The sequence below is a fragment of the Triturus cristatus genome, chromosome 12, assembly GCF_964204655.1.
Source record: "Triturus cristatus chromosome 12, aTriCri1.1, whole genome shotgun sequence".
Classification (NCBI taxonomy): Eukaryota; Metazoa; Chordata; class Amphibia; order Caudata; family Salamandridae; genus Triturus; species Triturus cristatus.
Genome location: NC_140595.1, coordinates 755,652,282 through 755,671,405, shown reverse-complemented (window position 1 = coordinate 755,671,405; position 19,124 = coordinate 755,652,282). Strand labels below are relative to the sequence as shown.

The following is a 19,124-nucleotide window of genomic DNA, read 5'->3' as shown; positions in this document are numbered from 1 at the left end:
ACTCAAGAGTGCAGGGGCTCAGGGGAAGGCCTCTCTTGATGGTGGAGCTGCGAGGGGGAGATCAATTTCACTGACAAGGAACAGGTGAGCCCCACTCAATAGTCATACATGTAGGACACCTTCTCAAGCAGTGAGCCCTTCACCAATAAACTGCAGACAGTTTCTGAATATGTGTGAGGAGCACTTGCCAGGCAAGAGGCAACTTGTGAGTAAAATTCAGAAAAAACAAAAAGGACCCTGTATCCACATTAAGTTCGTAACAATGGCGTGCCTTCTACCACACCTTTGGTTGTGAAGGAGGCAGTTGCAAACATAATATAGAACTCCGGCATCTGAGATTGCAATATGTGAAGCATTTTGAAGCCAGGATTCAATAGCAATTAGTACTTTAAAGCACTCATTATGAGTTCAGTGAAATTTGGTGAGGGGATAACTGGGGGTCCAAATCTCCACGTCTGGCTGGCATCCCTGCACCTATATCCAGTAGTTATGAATTATGAGGAACGAACCTAGGAGTCCTAACTGTGTGTTTATCGCCATTTTGTAGGGAGTAAAGGGCCAAAATCTGTTTCTATTTACAATCTCCCCGAGCAGGTGGTAAATACGTGCAGATTTGTTTGGCTGGCAGTGCAAGTTAATAAAGTTTGTAAAATGCATTTTATAACCAATTTATTTTGATCATATTTGATTTCATTAACTACTATTTTAATGTTAGCATTGTTTTATTTATTCTTTCATTACATTATTTTGGTGTTTATATTTTCTTCAGAAATAGGGAATTCATTGTATTGATTTTGTTTTTTATTTAATAACTTATTATGTATTACTTTTTTTAAACATTTACTTTTTTATTCCTATAGTATTTTTTAATTAGTATATGTTTTAATATTTATTATTATTATTTATTTCATGTTTTTTTTAAATGATTAAGAGTTGGAATGGTATATATAAATCTTCCAAAGTCCAACACCTTTCCTTTTTTTTTTCTTATGTTGGAATAGGAATAGTAAAATAACTCCTCTGAGGTCCAACATGTTCCCTCATTTAGTTTATATTGGAGTAAGAATAGTAAATCTCACCCCTCCAAAGTTTCCTTAATTTTGTTATGCTGAAGTACGAATAGTAAATCTAAATAATTCCAAGACTAGTATCTTGTGAATTATTGCTTACACTAGAGTGGGAATAGTAAATATGACCCCTCCAAAGGCCAACACTTTCCGAATCGTTGTTCAGACTGGAAGTAGAACGGGAGTTTGACTCCTTTGATGACAAACACTTTACTTTTTAATTAAATGTTACATTTTTCTGTATCTTAGTTCAACGTTTTTACTCAAGTGTCATATATCCACTGAAAAAAACAAGGTTATAGGAACGTTATAGTTAGGCTCTCACAAAACCAGTGAAATTCAGCATTTATAGTTAACTGATCTAACTATAACCTGAACTAACTATAATGTATGCCCCCTGCAATGCACTGCTTATGACCTCACATATTACATCACTCATGAAATGGCCAGTGACATCACTGATGACATCACGGAGGACGCCACTGATGACATCATCACATGACTATTTCCATACATGTTTCTCGGGCTTACAGATATATACTAAGCTGCAGTATAAGCTAAATTACTATTCCTTCTGTACTTGTATTTAGCCATGCTATTTCTAGCATATCTAATCTGTGTAGCTTTGTGACTATATGTATTAGTGTGTGAGTGGATGTCCAAGTGACTATATTGGTCTCTGAGTGGTTGTGTGAGTTCCTGTATGGATGCGTCAGTGGTTATATGAATAGCTGTATGGGTGGATGAGTGGCTGTATGAGTGGCAGCATATGTGTCAGAGTGGGTGTGTAAGTGGCTGTATGAGTGATTGAGTGGCTGTTTGGGTCTGTGAGTGGTTGTATGGGTGAGTGAGTAGCTGTTTTAGTAGCTGTATGAATGGCTGCATACATGTCAGAGTGGGTTTGTGAGTGGTTATATTGCAGACTGAATGTCTGTGTGAGTGGTTATAAGGGTGGGTGCGTGTGTCTTAGTGGTTGTATAGATGTGTGAATGGGCATGTAAGTGGTTCTGTGGGTGTGTGAGTAGTTGTATTGCTGAGTGTAAGACTGTCAGTGGCTGTATGGGTAGGTGAGTGGGTACGTAACTAACTATTGGTGAGTGAGTGCTATTATGAGTGGCTGTATGGGTGAACATGTGGGTGTGTGAGTACCTGTATGGATGACTGAGTAGCTGTATGAGTTTCTGTATGGGTGATTGAGAGGGTGTGAGAGTGGCAGTATGAGTGAGTGGGTGTCTGTGTAGCACTATGTATGAGTGATTGATTGTGTGAGTACTGGTATGGGTCTGTGATCAGCTATGTGAGGGGTTGTCTGAGAGTGGGTATATGAAAGGTTCTATGAGGTGTGAGTCAGTGTGTTAGTGGGTCTGTGGATGATCTCATCAGTGATGTTATTTGAGATGTCACCAATGATGTCAGTGACCATGTCATGAGTGATGTAAAATATGAGGACATAAGCAGTACATTCGTGGGCGTAAGTTATAGTTAGCTCAGGTAACAATAACTGCTGAATTCCTCCGGTTTTGTACGAGTGAAATCTGAGCCTAACTATATATCCTTGAAACCTTTGCTTTTTTCAATGAATTTCTATTTTTTTTAATTCTATTTCCTAACTCTACTGTCACTGTAACCTTTGAATTTTTAAGTGAATTTGTAAGATTTCTTAATTTTAAATGTCCTAAGTGTAACCTGTGAACTTGAGAGTGTGACTGAGTGTCACAGTGTAGTGTGAGTGGGTGTGTGAGTGTCTAAGTGGGTCTGAGAGTGGGTGCATGAGTATCTGAGTGAGTACTTGAGTCTCATAGTGGGTCTGTGAGTGGATCTGTGAGGCTGAAAGGGTCTGTGAGTGGGTGCATGTGTCTGTGTGGGTCTATTAGTGGATGCATGAGTGTCTAAGTGGGTCTGTGAGTGAGTGCATGAGTGTGTGAGTGGTTGCATGAGTCTCTGAGTAGGTTTATGAGGGGGTATATGAGTGTCTCATTGGGTCTGTGAGTGGGTGCATGAGTCTCTGAGTGGGTATGTGAGTGTGTGAGTGAGTTCTCCATGCTTCTGCTCTGTTTTTCCTTTTGTGCTTTTTTCTGCCTTCTGTTTTGCCTTTCCTGCTCATTTTTCTCCCCGCTTTTTTGCCCTGTTCTGCTCTGTTTTGCCTTTCTTGCTCATTTCTCTAACCTCTGTTTTGCCTTTTCTTCTAATTTTTCCGCTCTCTGTTTTGCTTTTTCTGCTTGCTTTTCTGGCCTCTGTTTTGCCTTTCCAACTTAAATGCCTCCGGGACCACCACCCTCACTGGGGCTTTACTGATATTAAGGAGGGAGCCTTGGGGTCCCCCTCCAATTAGCTATAAGAGCCCCGGGGACCACCACCTCCCGGGGACTTCATTTTAACCAAAGGAGGGGGGCTGCACACCCCCCTTTGGGGCTTTCCTATGCCCTGGGAACCACCACCTCCCCTGGGTTAACTTAAAAATGATGCGGGGGCTGCGGGGACTGCCAAGGACCTGGGGACCTCTACCTCCCTGGAGCCAAAAGTTTTATTTAATTTGTGTCGACTTCAGCATTGGGGACCCCATCTCCCAGAGCCTGGTCACAAACAAATGATAAGGGCCACATGAACTCTCCCTCCTGGGTTTCCATATACCCCAGGGACCACCATCTCCCCGGGGCTATCTTAAAGTTTTTACGGGTGGCTGCACGTGGACCCCCCTGGCCCTGGGGACCACCACATCCCCAGCGCCAATAGCTTTATTTAAAGTGGGAGGGGGGCGATGTGGCACCCCTCCCCAGACTAATGTTTTATATATATATATATCAGACAAATACTTTTATCCTGTCTGGGACCGAGATGTGTAGCATGGAGGTCCCAGACAGGAAAAGATTAAAAGTGTCTCCCACACATATGGAGAACATTCCACACTTGCCTCTAATATCTTTTTCTGCTTTTTTGTAATTTCTAGATCAAAACCCCATGCTTTGGAGGTTTATCTTTGGAAAATATAATTGTGCTGACTGATCTGTTAGGCTGCTGTTGCATCGCGGGCCAGCATTCACTATTTTTTTAGTTGAAGTGTCCATTGCTATGTCCAAAGAACCAGAGCTAGCATTAAAACCCCACCATTAATGTTGCACACCTAATCATGAAGGAATGCCATAGGTGATCTGGGCAGAGGCAGTGGTGTGAGTTTACCACAGAAGCAGTTCCAAAAATAATTTTTTTCATGTCTAGTGTTTAAAAAGCATAGAAACTGACCTCCCACATGTAAGTGATTTGCTATCATTTTAATAATCTGTATAATGATCATTCTAATATAGTGGAAATAAAAGGGCACATATTACCCATTTCCTAATACCAAAACCTGCCCCTGTGCATGTTTGTTGTAAGAGAACCCTAGCAGTACAAATGTGATGGGCGTGGTATTCACATTAAATAGAAAAAAAAATGTTCAAGAACCGAAGAATGCAAATCTTTTTTAGAAACTGAAATACATTAATCTAAATGTTTATGGCTATCCTATCACACGAAAGAGAATGGCTTTGGAAAATTTCTGCAGTTGATAGCAATTTAAACAAACACCAATTTCTCTCATTATTTGAGCCTTCTTCACATATTAAGGTATGAACATAAAGATGGTTTACTTGTAGTTCAAGATATCAAGAGCTCTTGAGATTTCAAGCTCCTTGGAACACTCTTCAAATCTTTTGAAATATTTTGAATTGACTTGCAGAATTGCCTGGTGGCTGAGTGGAATACTGCATCCCCTGAAGGTATCTATGCTGACCTCATGCTCACCGATTTAAATCTTGGTCGGCCCTCCCAGCCTTTATAAATACTTTGAGTAGGATAGCAATAATCTTTGATCATTTAACACAAAGCTGGCCTTCATGGTAAAAATCTGGTTTACAAATGTGTGGGTTCTCTTATTGAAATCCCTTTGGGACCCTTGCATTTTTTTTATTGTTCAGTTACTTAAAGCCATTAAAGATTAAAACACCATAAATTTCATATCCATAACCTTTGAGGCATTTACATTTATCAGTAGTACTCCATAGTGAATCAAATAATATTGCTTCGATTGTGAGGCTCAGGAACCAATTTACTTTGCAGCCAACTCCAATGTTGATGGTTATATTTAGAGAAGAAAGAGAATTGTTGTTAAAGGAAAGAGAAAAAAACAATTCAATAGATGATGAGTACAAATTGCAAAGAGCGGAATAGCAGTAAATCTTTGCCAGCAGTAGTTAGCTGCAAAGGCCAATTGTTCCATTTTAAACTGAAGAATAGTTTGGCTCAGTGTGCCTTCAATAAATATATAAAAAAAACTCAGAGTACGCAACACAAACCTATTCCCATGACACTTTAAAATGGGAATTTCATAAACTGGTCTCACTGTAAATTAAACAATAACATTGGTGTGGGAGGCGGACTCATTAAAGCGGGGTTCAGCAAAGTACACATTTCTTAACACATTGAAAGGTCCTTAGGCAAGCACAATGACAACGTACCTCAACAGCACTTCTGGCTGGCCATTCGTTTGAACCAAACCCACTATTCTTAGATCACTTAACTGGACAAGTTTGCCTCTATGTGCTGTAGGGTTGAATGTCAGGTCCACGTAGGCCTTTACAATGCATGCCTCAACAACGCAGCTCAAAGCATGAATGCGTCTTTATAAAGCATTCTTTTTCCAGGCAAGTCGCTACAGCGAAAGCACTGGACTTTGAATACTATAATTTACTATTCCAATTCCAGTCTACGCAACAGTAAGGAAAGTGTTGGACTTAAAGCACAACATCAGACCAACAACGTTTTACTTAAGGCAAGCCATTGTAACAACTTGTATGGTAAAAGAATGCATTGTAAAGACACATTCGTGGTTCGTACCTCGTTGATAAGGCAATGCGTGGTTCAAGCAATGATGTAATGGCTGTTTCCTGTGCTGTAGAGAAGACACTCCATTATAGAAGGTGTTTGAGCTTGTGACTGATGCCATAGCACGGGTTGTGTTCTCTCTTCTTTATGATGTTTATTAACAGCTAGGGCAACAAACTTGACCAATGAGATATTCAAAGTGGTGTTTTCCAGGATTAAGTGTGTAAATAATGGCCTGCCAGCACATACGGATGCCTAGTTGGTTCCATTCTGTCCTTAGGAGTTCTTTCCATTCCTCTGAGAGAGCAGGGCATCTCCAAAGGATACGCTGGAGCGATTCCTCATACACACTGCAGCCCCACTCATGTTATTGCTTCAGAAGAACTGGCTAGGTGTCTCAGAAATGGCCAGTACCATTAACTAAGAACTATAAACTTTCATTTTTGGTGTTTAGAGTACATGCCTCAGCTGGGAGGAATTGATAAGTGCCAATGACTGACTATACTTTGCCGGAGTGTCCATAGCAGCCTTCCATAGCAGCCTGGCATAAGAAAAGTCATACTTGCCTTATGATGCTTTGCTTGAAGGCGTTTTGGAACACATGTGAGGGTCAGAGCACTCTGGCATTCAGAAGGTTGCAGCATTCCTCGAAGCACAGGGAGTGAGGTTGTCTGGCATTGCCTGATTGAATTTCATTCCATAGTGGGGTCTCCAAACATCTTACCCAGGCAAGTCCAACATGACCGGAAGCAGAGCACTCACGTAGGAGTGTGGCTGCAGGTCAGTGTTAAAACGCTAATTCTGTGATATCCTGCACGCAATAGAAGTTCTGAGACATTTTTAACTTTTAATAATCTTGCTGTTTTGCACGTGTTTTTATGACATTTGTGACCTCTTGAACGGATGTATTTACTTTGTATAAAATATCACTGTGATTAGAGCTGTGTTCAGTGCTCTAGGGGGGGCGGAACACTCACTTCCGCATCTCACAGCGCCGGGTCAGCATTCTAGTAGCTGAACCCGGGCGGGGGCATCCTATATAACACTCGCTGATGCGACCGCGCTTCACCGACTTTAGACCGGAAGCAGAGCACTCACGTAGGAGTGTGGCTGCAGGTCAGTGTTAAAACGCTAATTCTGTGATATCCTGCACGCAATAGAAGTTCTGAGACAGTTTTTAACTTTTAATAATCTTGATGTTTTGCACGTGTTTTTATGACATTTGTGACCTCTTGAACGGATGTATTTACTTTCTTGCTGGAGGCTACTATTAAACTAGCGAGTGCCTCAAGCAATTTCACAATCTTAGGAGACCTTAACCTCCATTTTGATGCGCCCCTGGCCACTAATGCCGTCGAGCTCTCTAATGATCTCTCCTCTCTTAATCTACCCCACTTAATTAAAAAACCTACTCACATTGGAGGCCACCTGATTGATCAAGTGTTCTCTAACTTACCGGATCTGGAGGCGAGTGAATCCACCCCACTTCCCTGGACAGACCACTTTCTCATAAAACTCCTTTGGTCTCCTCAAACAGTCAGGCCCAAGATACAACCATCTTGGACACTTGGACGCCGCTGGAATAAGCTTTCTATGGATAAGTGGTCTCGGGAACTGGAAAAAGGAAAACCTACCATATCCCTATGTCCCATTTAGGCTAACGAGGACTTCAACTGTTGGATTGAGCACTCACTTAATACGGTCCTGCCTAAAACTAGGATAAAGAAGCCAGTAGGGACACGAGATACACCTTGGTTCACACCTGAACTACGTGTCCTCTAGCAGCAATGTAAAGTCAAAGAAAGGCAATGGAGGAAAGACTTCCTACCATTAAAAAAACAGGAATACAGACTATCTATCAGCACCTATAAAAAAGAACTCAGGAAAGCCCAAGCCTTATACTATGAAAACAAAATTCTAGCGGCACCCAATTCCTCGAGAGAAACTTTTAAGATTATAAAGAGTTTTCTTAAAGTCCCTCCGCCCAGAGCAGCCCCCGATATTTCAGGCGAACAATGTAATAAACTCGCCGAATTTTTTAGCAATAAAGTCCAGCTTATTGTAAAATCTCTTCCGATTAAGATAGAGGAAGACCCCTCACCTATTTGGACCCTCAAACAGATCTCATTCTGAAAGATTTTCCTTTGGTAACCCAGGAAATTTTCGACTCCCTATGGACCACGCTAAAAAGCAGCTCCCCAGCTGATCCAGCACCAATGAACATTTTAAAGCAAGTCGCTCCCATTATAGCCCCTCACATAATAAATCTGATTAACATCTCTCTTACCTCTGGAGTAGTTCCACCTGGGTGGAAAGAGGCGAGGGTAAAGGCTTTGCTAAAGAAACCCAACCTGGATCCCTCTGACTCAGGCAACTATCGCCCCATTTCTCTCCTCCCTGCCATTAGTAAGATCACTGAAAAACTCGTAAATGGAGCGCTGTCAGGTTTTCTTGAAGAACATGGCCTCCTCCACCCCTCCCAGACTGGCTTCCGCCCACGCCAAGGTACCGAGACGGCGCTTCTAGCAGTGATGGAGGAAAGCAAAAAGATCCTGGATTCTGGAGGGTCAGCTGCCATTATTTTCCTTGACCTGAGCGCCGCCTTTGATACGGTGAACCACCGGACTTTAATCCGGCGGCTAAGGAACATTGGTATCAGGGGCACAGCACTCCACTGGCTATCCTCCTTTTTGGAGGATAGAACCTTTCAAGTTTTCAATGACAATGTGGTTTCCAAATCCATACAGCTGCCGAACGGGGTGTCTCAGGGCTCCTCTCTTAGCCCAACGTTATTTAACGTATATATGTCTCCCCTGGCAGCTAAGATAGAACCCTATGGCATCCGCATTATTACCTATGCTGATGACACCCAGCTAGTGGTTGGACTCACCCAAACTAACCAAGAATTCCACACCATCCATGCCTGCCTGAAAGACATCTCAAGCTGGATGGATGATTCACAACTCAGGCTCAACGGTAAAAAAACTGAGATTATGGTTTTGGGTAACTCCCTTCACTACACTCCGACCAAGTTATGGCCACTATGCATGGGCCCAGCCCCCACTCCAAAATCAGAAATCAAGAGTTTGGAGCTATGGCTGGATCAGGACCTAAGCCTAAAAACTCAAGCTAGGAAAACAGCAGCCCTCTGCTACGGCCTACTCAAAATGGCCCGAAAAGTTTTACCTTTGCTCCCTCCATTGGCTAGGAAAGTAATGATTCAGTCATTAATTTTTTCTAGGCTGGATTATGGGAATGCTCTGTACCTGGGCTCCCCCCTCTCAGTAATCAAGAAACTTCAATCGGTACAAAACAGCGCAGCAAGACTCTTATTAAGAGTCCCCAATAGACTGTCAGCAGTACCGGCTCTTCGAGCCCTTCATTGGCTCCCAGTGCAGGAACGTATCAAGTTCAAATGCCTATGCTTAGTGCACAAAGATATGCAGGGACTTGGTCCTCCATCTATCTCTAACTTGATTTGCCCATACAAAGCCAATCGTAGACTCAGATCAGATGATCTGCATCTGATTGAGGTTCCCAGGATCAAGAAGGCCAGAAGTGGCGGCAGACTTTTCTCTTACAATGCACCCAGACTCTGGAATGGCCTGCCCCTTCATCTACGTACCACCCCTGATCACATGTCCTTCCGGAAACAAATAAAAACGTATCTCTTTCCGTAAGCTCTGTCTTCCTCCCTCTATTGTCGGTACTAGCGCTGGGATGCTTCCGGGTAGCCATGCGCTCTACAAATGCTTTTCCATTCCATTAATCAAATGCAGTACTTTAAATGGGCAAGTATTGTCAGAAGCTGAGTAGTGCACTTCCTTACTTTGAAAAGGAGAATACCAGAATTTAGGAATGGGTCAAGACTCTCCATGAGAGACTACAAGCACTTCTCAGACATGGAGCAAAACTTTGAGGGCCTCATTAACAGGCTTGGGCTGACTTTTTCTCACACTCCAAAAAATCCGACTCCATTGAGTTGTAACTTATTGGGTGAAAAAAAAATCACGTAAACACCAGTGTTTCTTCTATAATGGGAATTAATTAGCAGATTTTGATGCCTAATGCACCAACATCCCCACATGTTTCTTCCAGAAATGTTTCTCCCTATACATTTTGGCAGGGTTACCCTCCAGAAAGTTAACCAGGGATAACTGTGGGAGTGTAGCGGCAGCTGCCAACATTATAATCCCTCTATTTGCAGGTAACAGAAGTTACAGCACACACAGGAATTATACAGATCACTCATAAAGAAGGCATACATGAAGGAGCACCAGAACATCTTAATAGCAAAGAGATACTGTGGGATATTGTGTACCTGCATTTCTATATTTAAATATTAAAAAACACTGATCAGATGTCAGCCATCTCACACATCCCTAGTGTAATACACAATCAATGCTTGGAAGAGAAGAACGCCATCTAGTAGGTGACATAAGAGGGCTACGTTACCCAAGGCTGGACTGGCTGGGCCGGGTATTAGGCATGTCCCTGGGAGGCTTGAAGGTTAGGGGGCTGGTTTAGTTAGTAGGGGCAGTTTTGTAGCAGTGCAGCAGTTTTAAAAGCACTGCAAATTCCCTTGAATATCTAGCAGGTTTCAGGTAACAATAAAAATGTCAAGAAAACTCTGGTGATTAATGTGCCTGCTGAAGAGATGTGAGAGTTTTGTCTAGTGGCAGTTGTGACTCATCTGTGCAGAGGGTAGATATATGCCTGCTGCAAAGAACGTGTACTAGGCATAGCAAAGAACAGTAGTTTAAGTGCATAGCTCAGTGAGTTACTGCTTTGTCACAGAGATTCTTTTGTTACTGTGCAGTTCATGAGTTACAATCGTAATCTAGCACAGTGAGCTATGACCTACCATGAAAGAGCTGCATGCAAACTGCATGGTACAGGTTAAAAAGTTATGTTTTTCCCTAGTCTTTCATTATCCTGATTTAGATAAAAAAGTTTTTTTTTTGGTAGAAGTGAATTCCGAATAATAAAGTCAACCCTATCCATTGTGTTATGTTCTGGATCCTGAATTTGTGCTTCTCCAGACCTATCACTCTTAAACAATACTGACCAGCATGAATGAAATGTGAATCCTACACCTTGTAGTCTCCATTGCCTATGTAACATTTTCTATTCACTGATTTGCACATGTGTGATTCATTGTCTCTCTATGTGTGTTGATGTAAAGTACTCCAACATCATCCACTGTTATGAGAGGAGCTATAAACTAAACTAAATACATGGGAGAGAGGGGCTATAGAGAGATCGGAGGGTAATAATGAGGCGATTATTGAAGAGCCCCAACAAAGATTGTTGTATCCTGGTACACTATAAAGTCATCATTAACTATGCTTTAAACTAATACAATTCAATATATAATGAAAAATGTGTTCTAGAATGCACCATGTTTTTCCAAATTTCCTTTGTGGGGGAAACCCCCCAAGCACCCTTTGGTAGTGGTCAGGCTCACTCGCCGCTCTCGCCATGCACCGTACAGGGGCTGGTTTGGCATAATTTCCAGGGCTGCTTTTGGTTCCCAATCTGGCCTTGGCGCTACTTCTGCCATTTTGATAGATTCACGCAGAGGTGGCATACCTGAGTGCTCCCATCTGCCCAGATGATGGAGCTGGCATTGATGATGAGTTTCTGAGTTTCAGTCGAGTCGTACATGCCCACCTTCACATGTCGAGTGGTGCCCATTGTATCTCGCTGCCAATTCACAATGTCGTACGATGCCGGCGGATTGCCGTGACGATCAAACGAAAAGTCAGCGCCATCGGCAGACTGAAAATGGACGTTATGAACGTAGTGGAGAAGCTGCAGGGTGAGGGGGAGGGCAAAGAACATGCATCAGCATCAGAATAAATGAAAGCTACAGTATTGAAACATGGCAATACAATATATAAGGGATAAGTCATTTGCTACTGGTAACTTCTTTTTATCTCCTGAATCAACTCGGCATTTGGAAACAAAATTGCGATTGGTCACAATGAGCCCTATTAGCTTACAAAAGTTTTTCAAGTGTGCTCAAATTTTGGGTGATTTTGGGTAAATCATATATGAATGCTGTATCAGAAGGTCATATATATTGTATGGTCATATGATCATAGGAAGTGCAAATCCAATGTACAGTCTGCTCCTGTCAATAGTATATCTTCCATACAATGTTTAATTAAATAACTAATCCAAATATGTATAACATTCTACTTTTTATTAAGTCAAAATATTTGCATATATTTGCTTGAAACATGCTCTTATCAGGTACACTTCTATACATTGCTGGATTTCCATCACTCATCTTTATACCAGATTCAGATGCTAATCAGTTTAAGACCTGTGGAAATGTAGGATTCCCAGATGCATTCTTTGAAGAAGAAGGTACGTTTATAGTTTGACCAGGATTTATGTGTGAATCAAGCTTTGGAGGTGGTGACATTCATAAATGTCCCACTACCATTTGCAAAGAACATCCAGAAAAGAGTCTCCAACCATGTTAGATCATCACTTTAAGGACTACAATTTTCCTAAGAGTAAGTCTGCTGTGACTGGGTTATACCAACACAATACACAGCTGCATTCCTGTCTGTATGTGGAACTGATGAGCATGTCTCCTCTAGTGACTGCAGATGAGCAACTGTTCTGGTAGAGGTGATGCTGACAAATGTATTAGACCCAGATTTACTACTTTTTCATATAGCGCTTCCCAGCAGACACATTAACTGCACTGTGTTGGACAAGGAAGAAACTCAGGACCGACCCATATTTGCTAAGATTGGCCTCCTGCTGCTGTGTGTGATGCACAGCCTCACAACATGGCACAGAGATAATTCTGCGCTATCTACATAGGATTTGAACTGAAATCACAAATCCTACCCCTATTCATGCTTGGAAGGATCCAGTGCATTGCATGTATGCCGTGAACTGTAACTCACAAGCAATGTGATGTTTTTCAATTTGTTTACATCTGTCTCACGTAGGGGTCAGTTTTTTATTTACAGCCTGATCTGTCTGTTTTAAGATTGGGCTTTCGTTCAGAAACTGTGGGTATTTGTTTTTTTTACCTAGTTAATACCACCTTGCTTTAAAGCATTGCAAAGCCAGGTCTGGGTGCGGCCAGGACGATGGAGGGGGTTAGGTGAGACCAATGTGTCCTGGCCTCCAATCCTGGGCCCCTTACAATGATTGTGAACCTCCGCCTCTCTTGAGAAGCATTATCCAACCTCTATGGAGGTGGAATAATAGGCCGGTATTCCCGATGAGACAAGCTGGTCAACTTCATTAGGTCATCCCCTATTAGAGGGAGACCCAAACCCCCAGACAGGTGCATGCCACACTCACTTCTGGTCCTGACGAAGTGTTGCCCGACTTAGCGGCCTACAAGGCACGAAACATGTTGACAACACCCAATTAGAAACTATCCTGGTACTTGATGACCATATGATAGCACCACTCTTTTTAGTGAGACCTGGTATCTACTCCCTATAAAACTTTGGGGCATATTAACAAGGCGGCGATATGAAATTATCGCCGCTTTTGCGTCCGTTTTCGGGCGAAAAGCGGCGATAATTCAATCACCTTATCAGCAAAGACACACTATCGCGTGTCTTGCTGACTTAGCGCCTGTTTGCAGCACGCCTCCGATCGCATCGCTAATGAGATGCAAAGGAGGCGTGCCTGACAAGACTCCCTTGGGAAAATATCACGAAGGCAGCTTCGCGATATTAACAAGGGAGGGTAGCGAGTTTTTAAAATCGCGTTAAGTATGCCTTAACGCAGGAATTTAACGTCTGTTAAATTCCTGACTAAGGCATACTTAACATGGGGGGTGGATTTTGTGGCTAAGACCACAGGCCCTATCATCTAGGATATCGCCGTTTTCCACCATGGAAAACAGCGACATCCCAACTATCTCTGGAATTTTTATCGCCTCGGCGATGCGCGTTGTTAATAACGCGCAAACCGGGCGATAAATTCCAGAGATAGCCGGCGATAAATATGCAAGCGCTAAGCTCGCTTTGCGATATTTATCGCCGGCCCTTGTTAATATGCCCCTAAGTTCTTTGGATACCAGAGCCAATTTTAACCGCCGCTCACACTTTTAACTACTTACACTCCTCACTTGCATCCATCTTGACAGCATCCACAGATCAGAAAGATCTCCGACAAAGAGCCCCCAGGCCCATCGGGCATTGCAGCGCCAGCCTGATGAGGAGCGCCCAATGATGAAGCATGACACCCTAATGGGTGTGTGAGGGCTCCAAGATCTGACTTACAGGTTTTCCTACGACAGGACTATTAGCCACATTGGTCTAACTTTAGGAACGCCCTTTGGCTAAAGAGGAACTAACCCCATCTTGAGATTCATGGTATTTTTCCAGGGACGAGCTTGGGTTTAGGACCTCGTTAAAACATTTTGCTCTTTCTTCCCTCTTTTGATTTTTGCAGAAGAACGAAAACCAGCAGAAAAAAACCATACTTAAATCACGTGTGTCTGTTGAAAAACACAAACACTTAACATATCTGCTAGCAACCAGCGGATCGGAGCCAGCAGAGTCAGTGAAGCTAGCGGAGTCAGGGGCGGTTCTTTCCAGCCCCCCCTCGGCCCAACAGTAGGGTTTGTACTGGCTTCGAGGTTTCGAGGCCCAGGCAGTCTGCACCGGCTCCAATTCTTCAGCTCTGCATAGCGCAACAGCAGGAGGTAGGGAGGTGATCGGGAGGGGCCCTGACAGCAGCGGCGTAGCAGCCGGCAAAGTTTGAGCCGGGTGCTGCAGAAGCGGCCCAGCCAGGTCTGAGTGCGGCTTGCAGCGGCTCTGAAAGCTCCTGATCGGGCCTCCCCTACTCTCCCTTCGCTGTTTCCCCCCCAGGTACCAGGATTCTTTTAGGCGACTCTTCTCAGGCTGGTGCTCCTCCCCCTCCTGCAGGCCCTTCCTCTCAGGAACTCCTTGTGTTGGAGGGTGAGGGCTTTTCCCACATTACAGTGGGTCCTCAAACCCCAAGCCACAGCGCTGGGAACCAGCTGCACAGCCATTCTATGACCAATGGGTAATGACCCTTCGCAAAACATGCGGACACGTGGATTCAGTGCCCACCCACCACTTCGCAGCATCTGGTCTTGTTTTCTGGCAGGGTGGGAGCAGAATTGAGAAGACTTCGCCTCTCCTCCCAAAACCTTAGGCGGAGTATGAGGTCAGGGAAAGAAAGGCGGTCAGTCACCACTGTAATTAACAAAAGGAAAAGGAAGAACAAAATGCTGAGCGAACCTAACAAGGCCCAGGCTAAGACAGGAGCCCATGACATAACGGACCATACTATTCTGGTAGAGATTGATGGGGATGCACCAGCGAAGATAACAGAAACTGGCTACCAGCCCAAAATATATTCAAAATTCTCATTTGTGAAGGACGGCAGAGTTGTACTGAATTCTGTAGTAATGAACTCAGGGGGCTCCATCCCCACTGCCCCCAGAGGTAATTGGTCAAACAGAAACACCAGCAGCAACAACAACAACGACAAGGGACAAAACATGAAACAAGATCCAGTCAAGAAAGCACGAGTCACAGAAGGCAATGCCGGAGATATAGCGCATGAAGGGGAAAGGCATGAACAGGCAAGGGGTGTCCTAAAATACGTCCATACAAACAGCAAATGTGGCAGCAAGTACATCGACACCTGGCACAGATTATGAAGGCGCCACATTTCCATATACGCAAGAAGCCCCAAAGACCCAAGGACACCGCTGGAGCCAAAAATCACAATCATCTCTAACTTGCGCTCAAAGCCTTATCAGTCCCAGGATCCAAAACCTAATATGCAATGTGCAAGAAGCTCAGATATCGCTTTAAGTAATCAACGGAGAAGGATCCCGTCTGCCTGCTAGCGCTGACCCTCCAGCCCAAGCTCAAAACAACATCAAAGATAAATAACAAGAGGACTGGAAAGAAGAAAAGGTAATCAACAAAACCATGGTTCCAGACCCGGATACAACAGATTTACAGCCAGAAAATGTACATGAAGAAATGGACTGAGGCACAGAGATGACAGACACCAAACAAGCATAAAATTTAAAAGCTGAAACAAGCAACACATCTTACTTTACTACAGAAGAGTGGGAAAAGTTGGTAGCCTCATACTCACCTGAGGCACCCCTGGACAAAGACAACAAAACTCAGCGAGGTATGGAAACTGAGGACACTCCAATTGAAGCAACAAATGTATGGTCATACCTCCTAAACACTATGCAGCTCTCAATAACAGCTATGCAGTACCACTCAGAATAAATGGATATTGAATTATCCCTTCTCAACTTTCTGGTGATACACGTCTGAAATATTGATAGCAAACTGACTTAGATGAGCATCCTCATAAAGAGAGCCTAAACTGAATCTCAAATAATCCAACCGAGTTGCACCTGCTTTACAATCATTGACAAACTCTCAATATTACCATCACTGATGGGGGAGCTTCTCACCGACTTAAAAAAGACAAAAAACACTGCAAGAACGGAAAACCCAACCAGCCAAGACAAAAACACTGAAAGATTAAACCCTAGCAGAGGAAAACAAGGGTGTCATTACTAGAGAAGGGGACCGAAACAGAAGCACAGTTGGCACATCAAGCACAGTAGGGACTGAAGCACACTTAACCCCGGAGCAGATAAATCCCCAGAATCATGAAGAACCACAAGTCACAGGAACTAATTACAGCAGTTACTGGCAGGAGGAATCTAAGATATTTCTGTTCATTCCGGAGTATGAATCAAAAGGCAGAAGAGACATCCTGACCAGAGGAAACATCCTGAGATTACTAACTTCCATCAGCAACCTGGCTGAGGTAGACTCACGTGATCTGGAGTTCGTAGAATTTGAAGACCATAAGCATCTGTCAGCGCAAGAGATAATAAAGACAACCTAGGCCACACAGGAAATAGCTGCAAAAATTATGGAGGAGGAAAGCCAATTAAACGCCTGGGCGATCCGATTAAAAATGTAGCAGAAAATCGGTTATCCAGAGCCTCTGCTCCGAGACCGCAGGAAGTGCAGGCCCAGAAATATGAACAACGCAGAGAAAACCCAATCGGTGCTTAAAGGGGCTCACAGCACCTCAGTCTTGGCAACAGAGTCCAATACTTGGAGCCCTTAGCAAGCAGGCAAAACCAACAGATGAAACAATTTTTCCTGGATAACAAGAACTATAAATAGTCAGACCAAGAACACCTGACAGGGCATGAAACAACTCAAAAAAGACTCTCAGTTGAGACTCTGCTCCAGGAACATGAATGGACTAGGAACCAAAACCATGGACAAGGAGCTTCTGCTGTATTTTCAACAATTTGATCTCATCTTACTTATTTCAAGAAACCTGGTTGGATGAACCATTTCAACTACAAGGCTACAAATCATACCCTCTTCCGGCATGTTAAAGTGCCAAATTTGGGCACTTAAGTGGAGGTCTTACAACCTATACCTCAATCAAGTGCATAAACACTGTTAAGGAACTGGCCATCAAAACGACGGCAACAAATGACATAAAAGCAATTAAGTTGGATATAGCAGGTCTCGACAATAATCAAGAAATCAATACTCATAAATATCTATCTCTATCCACGCGATTGGAAATCTGGTGCGAATCTCCTGGTAGCTGAGCTGACGAGGCTACTCACAGAAGAGGTAACCTTGTACCTCATTGTCTCAGGCTATTTCAATATGCACCTCTCAGGGCCTTTGGACAGGGACCAACCAGTGGAAAAACTCCTTTTGGCATGGGGTTTTTCGCACCAGGAAGTTTGCAAGTGGAGCAAACAAACCAGGCCAACTTAAGAACTTCTTAAGGACTTAGAAAATCTGAGTATGGTAGCACTAAATGGACGTTTCTTGGGAGATTGCCCGCCAAAGGCAACTTTTCACAACGCTTCACCAAACACAAAAATAGATTACACCTTTTCTTCAATACAATTTTTCCACAAAATTGCAGACTTCTGGATAGGAACATCAGACTACAGCGACCACTTACCACAAGATCTTACATTGGACTCATAAGGGACAGCACCTACCCATCCCATGTATGGTGTAAACAGTCAATTGCAAAAGAATCAAATGCAAAACACGCAATCTGGAAAAATTCTTGGCTGAGGCAAAAACCCTGTGAGAGGAAAATAAGTTACTGAACATAAACATCTTAACATCTTAAATTCACTAAAAGCCTCGGGAAGCTCACACCAACAAAGAAGCAACAAGTGGAACATCAGGAGTAAACGCCCAACAGAAGATACACATCATGCCTTCTAGCATGCAAAGAAACCAACTCTCAACAATCCAAACTACCCAATTAAGGCGAATAAAGAGAGAAATAAATAAATAGAGCAGTATGAAAACTTCCTCAAACGGGTCCAGATGATAACACTCAAAAAGAATTAGGGTTGTTTAAAATTAGCAAGAAGAAACTCATCTGGTTAGCAAAATGAGAAAATGCAGATAAGGCATGGGCCAAACTTCTATATAATGCAAAAGCCAATAACAGCTCCAGATTCTGGCGCACAATGAACTGTTTACAGAACCCAAGGGCCCCTGGAATCAATTCTCACCTGACCAACGTAGCCTGGGCTAACTGTCTCTGGCATCATTTCAACAGCGAACAAGATGAAATTGTACACGATGTTCAGGGGAGCGTAAGATACTGGCCGGGTCAAGGAAAGCAAGTTGGGAAGATTAAGTAATCCTTCTCGACTAAACGGATTGTGAACAGAATCACAAAAGGCAGAGCAGAGGGTGAGACGGGCCCCAATGTTATACCACCAATTTTATATAAGCAAGACCCGGTTTACTGGTCGGCAGCATTATTGCAATTTTTCAGGCATATTTTGGGAGCAGAAAGAATTCCAGACTCCTGGAAGGGATCAATCATTTCCTCTATTCATAAGAAAGGCAGCAAAAATTAAGCCGAAAACATACAGGCTAGTCGCATTAATAGATAACAATGCCAAATACTACGTGGGCCTTCTACTGGAAGAACTCATAGACTGGGCATCCGAAACTGCATTATTCCCATCAATCAAACAGGATTCCAAAAACTTATGGGGATATCGACAAATATACTTGCCTTATCGCTTCTAATCGATTCCGTCAAAAACATCAATAAAACGCTTTTTGTTTGCTTCATAGATTATACATCTGCCTACGATAACTATCTAAAATGAAAATCTCT

General features: G+C 43.1%; 1 protein-coding gene across 1 annotated transcript in view; it reads right to left on the bottom strand.

The window, feature by feature from the left end:
* The window catches only part of LOC146782716 (extracellular calcium-sensing receptor-like), a 134,390-nt gene that overhangs the window by 8,796 nt on the left and 106,470 nt on the right, over positions 1–19,124 (bottom strand). The window contains exon 4 of the mRNA XM_085637204.1: positions 11,520–11,741. Within this exon, the coding sequence (XP_085493330.1) occupies positions 11,520–11,741 (222 nt within the window). The remainder of the gene's footprint in view (positions 1–11,519; positions 11,742–19,124) is intronic.